Source organism: Stegastes partitus, unplaced genomic scaffold (assembly GCF_000690725.1).
Source record: "Stegastes partitus isolate 25-593 unplaced genomic scaffold, Stegastes_partitus-1.0.2 Scaffold1125, whole genome shotgun sequence".
NCBI lineage: Eukaryota > Metazoa > Chordata > Actinopteri > Pomacentridae > Stegastes > Stegastes partitus.
The window spans coordinates 46,808-52,807 of record NW_007578856.1 but is presented as its reverse complement, the minus strand read 5'-3'; the positions used below and the strand labels follow the sequence as shown (position 1 = coordinate 52,807).

The 6,000-nt window shown below is 39.2% G+C and overlaps 2 protein-coding genes across 2 annotated transcripts in view; one reads left to right on the top strand and one right to left on the bottom strand.

Annotated features, from left to right (window-relative positions):
* The window catches only part of mitd1 (MIT, microtubule interacting and transport, domain containing 1), a 4,876-nt gene extending 3,357 nt beyond the window's left edge, over positions 1-1,519 (bottom strand). Inside the window, exons 1-3 of the mRNA XM_008296389.1 lie at positions 1,252-1,519; positions 1,053-1,154; positions 324-460 (exon numbers count right to left, since the gene is read on the bottom strand). Coding sequence (XP_008294611.1) covers positions 324-460; positions 1,053-1,154; positions 1,252-1,396 — 384 coding nt within the window. The 5' untranslated portion in view covers positions 1,397-1,519. The remainder of the gene's footprint in view (positions 1-323; positions 461-1,052; positions 1,155-1,251) is intronic.
* Positions 1,520-1,727: 208 nt separating this feature from the next.
* mrpl30 (mitochondrial ribosomal protein L30) lies at positions 1,728-5,073 on the top strand. The gene is made up of 5 exons (XM_008296386.1): positions 1,728-2,043; positions 3,385-3,471; positions 3,659-3,805; positions 4,283-4,356; positions 4,602-5,073. Exons 1-5 carry the CDS (start codon positions 2,002-2,004, stop codon positions 4,732-4,734), a joined length of 483 nt encoding a protein of 160 aa, XP_008294608.1. The 5' UTR covers positions 1,728-2,001; the 3' UTR covers positions 4,735-5,073.
* Positions 5,074-6,000: the final 927 nt, after the last annotated feature.

Below are 6,000 nucleotides of genomic sequence, written 5' to 3'. Positions count from 1 at the left end.
ACCAGTCTATCACAGGGCTACACTTAGAGACAGACAACCAAGCACACTCACATTCACACCTACAGACAATTTACAATCACCAATTAACCTCAACATGTTTTTGGACTGTGTGGGAGGAAGCCGGAGAACCTGGAGAGAACCCACAGAACATGCAAACTCCATGCAGAAAGATGCCCCCACCAGGACGCGAACTGGCGACCTTCTTGCTGCGAGGCAACAGTGCTACCAACTGAGCCTCCTGGATGAACTCAAACACAATTTTAAGCAAAGAGGGAAAAACAAACCCACACATAATAAAACAGTGTTGAAATCAAAGGTCTTACTTGATGAGTGTGTCGTATGTATGGATCCTGCACCCAGACCTCCTTGAGAGCACTGCTGATGTATGGCTTGAACAGAACCTCATAGCTGTAACCAGTAGCATCCTCTGCTATTCTTATCTGTTCATGGTACTTTCCATCTGGCAGGACAGAGGAGACAGGAAGAAAAGAGAAGCAGACTTCAGCCTGTAAGTGTGACACTAACTGTCCTACCGTCATTCTTCAGAATCACTTTTCTGGTTGTATCATGTATGGCAAAATTAGTCCAGTATGACAACTTGCTATTGTGCAGAGCAGAATATTTGTGCAGTGCTTGAGCAGAGTTGTAGGTGAGCTGGTGTGCTCGAGGTGCAGCGAGTGGGGAGGGGTGGGTGGAGAAAAAAATCAGCGACTTTATAGAGTTACACATTTTAGAGGAGGCAACCACGTAGACGTAGATTATGTTCATGGAAAACAACTTCTGAATATGTAATTTTGATACCTAGAGATTAGTTTGTATGTGTTTATTCAGTGACTGGAGAGGAAATTTATTATTATTATTGTCTAAATATGCACAACCAAAGCACCTTATTTCTATATATCTTAATTAAACATTTGACACAGAAGCCACATCATCACCGGCTGTGACTATCTGCTTGCAGATGCAGACCTTGTGTCAAAAATGCACATGGGTCATTCCTATATTAATGCTTGTGAGGTCACATCACCATACAGGCCTTTGTGGTGAATTACCTTCTTTCATCTGGTTCACTTGAGCTTTGACTTGCTCTGCTCTGTCCATGTAGCCCTTTATCTTCTCCCTGTAGTGCCCTCTCTTTGAGTCATCTTTCACAACTGCTTACATGAGAAAGAAAACACGTAAAAGTGATTACCCATACCTTTGAAACCGTCTACATTTAGTATATTTCTTAAAAACAGGGTTAAACGGGACCTTTCAACACGTCCATGAGCAGTTGGATGCCTTCCTGGTAGCAGACCAGAGACTCCTGGAAGCGGCCGCTCTGGTCCAGCTCCACCGCCCGCTTCAGGACGGACACAGCGGACGCCTCCATCCCCGCTACATGATTTTGTGTCATTTTTAGGTCCTTTTAAAATATTCTATAAAACTGACGACGTTTCATGCTTAAATAATGGCAGGGAATCACTGAAGAAAACAGTGCTACACTCCCAATCTGACAACTACTTGAGTCCGCCACAAAAATAACTCCGGGGGAAACGTAATGGCTGCCGAAAGGATCTACGTACACTTCCGATACAAACATACACCTAAAGTATCTATATTTCTTTCTTTAAAGCGTAAAAAAATTAAACAGTTTTTTAAAAATTTGTTTTTAAGACTCAAACAAAGTCGGAAAATTAAGAATATAAAAAATGTTCAAAGAAAATGTGCCACATCGGAGCAACTTCAATGTAACTCCTCCACGTTTCCGGTCGACACAGAGAGGAGACATGACTTAACATGACACAAACGTGACTAACCCTGCTTTGCGGTTATTTTTCGGCGTTGAATTCGTGTTTTACATGTAAATTTGTTGCAAATGGTAGAAACATCGGTACAGTTTAATAGCATTTAGCTTCACTCGGCCCACGGTGTTATTTTGCGGTCAGCAGCGCCGTAACCTTGGCCTACATGCTTGTAGTTTTTGGAGCTGAAGTGTAGCTGGTGGCACAAAAATACAACATGTCAGGTATCTGTCGCAGTTTGGGCTTCTTGTCGGTCAAGGTGAGTACCACGCTTTGTATTTTTGTTGTTTCAAACTTGAACCGTCTAAAAAGTAAATTGCCTTTAGTGTATGTTTACATCAATAACACGAGAGGCATTGCTCGGATATTGAAATATTTCGGACTAAACCAAGCCTAGAACCTAGACATTAACCCAATAATGAACCATTTTAAAGTCATGGTAAGTCCGGTTACAAGTAAGTTAAGTGTGAGACACTGAGCTCTGGGAAAGTAAGGCAGCTTCCTTTCTTTTATGCTTATCCATGTTCCACATTAATATCACAGTGAGAGCATAATAGCTAAACAGTGGTTCTGTAATGTGATCCTCGGAGTTAGTGTATTTCTACAGCTAATATCGTGCAAGAAAAATATAATAATAATAGAAAAATGTATTAAAACCACTGAGCTAGACCAGGGATTGTCATTTTTAGCTGGATGTTTAAATAGTCCAGGTGCTGATGAGGAGAAAAAATACTTATAAAGTCCCAACCCCCCATTCAAAATACAAAACCTGAAATACAAAGCTGATACTAATAATCAGACCCATCTGTTGCATAGAAGTGATAAACAAACCTTTGTCTTGCGCTAAGAAGTGTTTTGCATCCACAAGTTGACTTCAGTGAAGCTGTTTAACACATGATTTGAGTTCCTTCATTAAAAGTTTGTTCTCTTGATTTTACATATTGTCGTTGATGTCAGTACTTTTAAGTCTCTTCTCAAAGCGTCCCTCTATGTGCATGTGTTTTTCTAGTTTTCCCTATAATCTTATCTGCTTTTGTTTCTACCTCTGGTTCTATTTTTGTTGTTTATTTTAGCTTACATTGTGTGTATCTTCTGCTTCCCCTTTTATTGTTTATACATTTATTCTTTATTATTATGGTTTTATTTGTATTTATGTATGAGGGATAGCAATAAGAAAACATTTCTCTACTGCTTTTAGAATGTGTGTATTGAGCAGTTCAGAGATTTGATTATTCTTGAAGGCAGAAAAACCTCATAACAAAAAAACAAGCAAATTAAAAACCTCTAAACTGTTGATCCTGTGCTATTCACAAAAAAACTCAGGGCTATAACCTCAGCACCACAGATAGAGATTGCTTAAAATTTGTATAGTTGAAAAAGAAAAATTCAAGATTTCTAGCAATGACACTGGCCACAATGGCTCAATAAACCCAGACTGCACAAGCAATATGACAAGTTTGAAGAAGTTATAATGTCTCATGTCATGTCGGTCCACCCTACAGGACAATGTGCATTAAACAGTAAATAAATAAAATAAACCTGCCATTGCTATAATACTGTGCTTTTCTTTTTAACTCCTCTTTGTTTGCATGTGTTACAGACCCTGAATGAGGCTACAATTTTGTCACCTTGCGCGTGGATTGTGTCAGCACGCAGCAAATTTACCAAATCAAGAATTCCAGAAAAGGTGAGAAGTCATAGATTCCCTGTATCTCAGTTTCACATGATTGAATGAATTGTAAATTTGTAACAATTAGAAACAGAATCAACTAATGGTGACGCTCCTTTGTTCCTCACTTCCAACTGATTAACGCCATCCTGCAGCTCATTTGCACCGCTGTCAGTAGTCAAAACCTCTGTATTTTTCTTTGCAGCTTTTTGCTGAGCGATCACAAGAACATGAGAAGTATGGAGGTGATCCAGACCAACCTCATAAACTGCACATAGTGACCCGAGTCAAAAGTGTGATCCGAAGGCCGTACTGGGAGAAGGAGATGGTGAAACACATGGGGCTTCAAAAGGTGAGCCCACAGTCATTGTCAAAGTCCACAGCAAATTTGGTTGCCTTTGTGAAAAGCTTTGGATTTTATTGTTTTTTTGTTTTTTTTGTGTGTATATTATGTGTAAACGGGTCAATACTTTTATAAGTACATCAAAACACTAGCATCTGCTGTCAACATCAGGTCTTAAAACTTTTTCAGCCATTTTATTCTTTTTTTTCTGGAGGAGCTGCATTTTAGCAGCCTGATCAGCATTATACTCAGCAGCCCCCATTGTAGTCTAAATAAGCAGTTTTTATCGAGCTCAGTGAGCAGCAGAAGGATGATCCCTACACATTTTTAGCTGTGATTGTATCATCCTATGAAGATACATAATGTGTCCACTCTAGAGGCACCAACAATATTTATTATGGTATTTTCTAGAGGCAAAAGTCTCCTGAACTCACAGCCTTGGATTTTGTTTGTACTAACTCTGGTTTGTCTTTGTCTTGCATTTAGGGTCATACTCCCGTAATTCACAAAAATACACCTGCAGTTAATAACCAACTGAAGTATATCAAACACCTCCTGAGGTAAGATAAACGTACACAAAGTCATCACACAGCTGCTGTAAATCACTGTACTACGTGTAATCAAGCATGCCATGCAATAAAATCCTGACATTGCAAAAGCATAGATTTATGATGACACACTGTAAAGTAATTGACTTGAGTTATGCTGCTTGAACCTTGAATATGTGCATAACAATGCTATCCATGTGACCACTGACATAACTGACCTTTCCTTCCTTTCTGTCTTGTCCTCCTGGTTCTTTCAGGATCCGGCCGCTGAAGACTCCCTATGGGCTCCCTGCTGAAGAGGACATGGCCGACACATACATTAACAGCAAAGGAGAGCTTATCATACGTCGCCTCCTCCAACCTGTAGACCAAAAGGCAATAGAATCTTAACTTTGCTCCCCTAAGAGTTCAGTTGTTCTTTAATGTCATGGAACAGCTTCATAACTTTATGTTCTTATTTTGAGAAAAGGCTGTGGCATCATCCAGATTTGAGAAAGGTTGCATGGAGTGTGTCGAGGTTTTTTTGGATGTTAACCCTCAAATGAATATGAGAAATGTTGTCATCAGCCTGTCTCACAAGTCCTTCAGCAAACTGGGGCTCATTGTCATGAAGCAGAATTTGCCAGTTTGTCTAACTTCCATGACAATTTTGCAACAGGTGATGCCTCTGAATCTTTGTTTAACATGATTTATTAAAGTCAAAATAAAAACCTTTTGAAATGAAAAGCATTCTATATCCTCTTCACTTCCTATTTCTGAAATCTTGCTCATCGTCTTTGTTGGGTCACATTAACAATGGCAATTTTAAGGCCTTATTTTGGTGGCCAAGTTGAAAGTTGTACACATTGAAGATCCACTGAGAGTTGGCTTTCAAGTGTTTTTCCTATATGCCTCTTTACATGTGTAGTAAGGTTGGAAAACATACACTTTATCCAAATACATTTTAAACTTTGTTTTTCCACAGTTCCTGGTATTTAAGCCCAGCGTGTCCTCCTTGTCTGAAATCAAGTCAGAATCACTATTTCATTTCATGCATGTGTCGTGTCAGAATAATGGTGGAGATATTTATTTTAGCTTGAATTTCTTCTATCACATTTCTAGTAGGTCAGAAGTCAAAGTAGATGTCCTACTACTTCATGGTTAACACAAGTAATTTCACCAACGTTCGTTTCCAGAATGTTTTGGTTTTAATTTACTACATCAGGAATATATATCAGTCAAATGTTTACATACACAAAGTTGGCTCCCTTTAAAGGGCTAGGGAAATGTTCATGGCTATAGATGCTTTTGAAATGAGAGTCAATTAGAGGTCTGTCTGTATTTTAAAGTCTGCCCTTTAAACTCAATGCATCTGTACTTGACATCACAGAGCAATCATATGGAATCAGCAAAGACCTTAGAAAATAAAACTGTTGACATCAAGTCAGGCGTAATTTCAAAACCTCAAAGGGAACTGTGTCCATATGTCCACACAATAACGGCCACCACCACAGGACTGCACAGCTGCCACACCTCTCAGTAGGGAAAGAGCTTGGCTCATCATGTTATCATGAAATCTATGAAATAGTTAAATAACCAGTTTTAATGATTTCAATTTTACATTTCTTCTTATTGTGGGCATACTGAGTTTCACCACAGAGCTTCAGCCGGCTAACT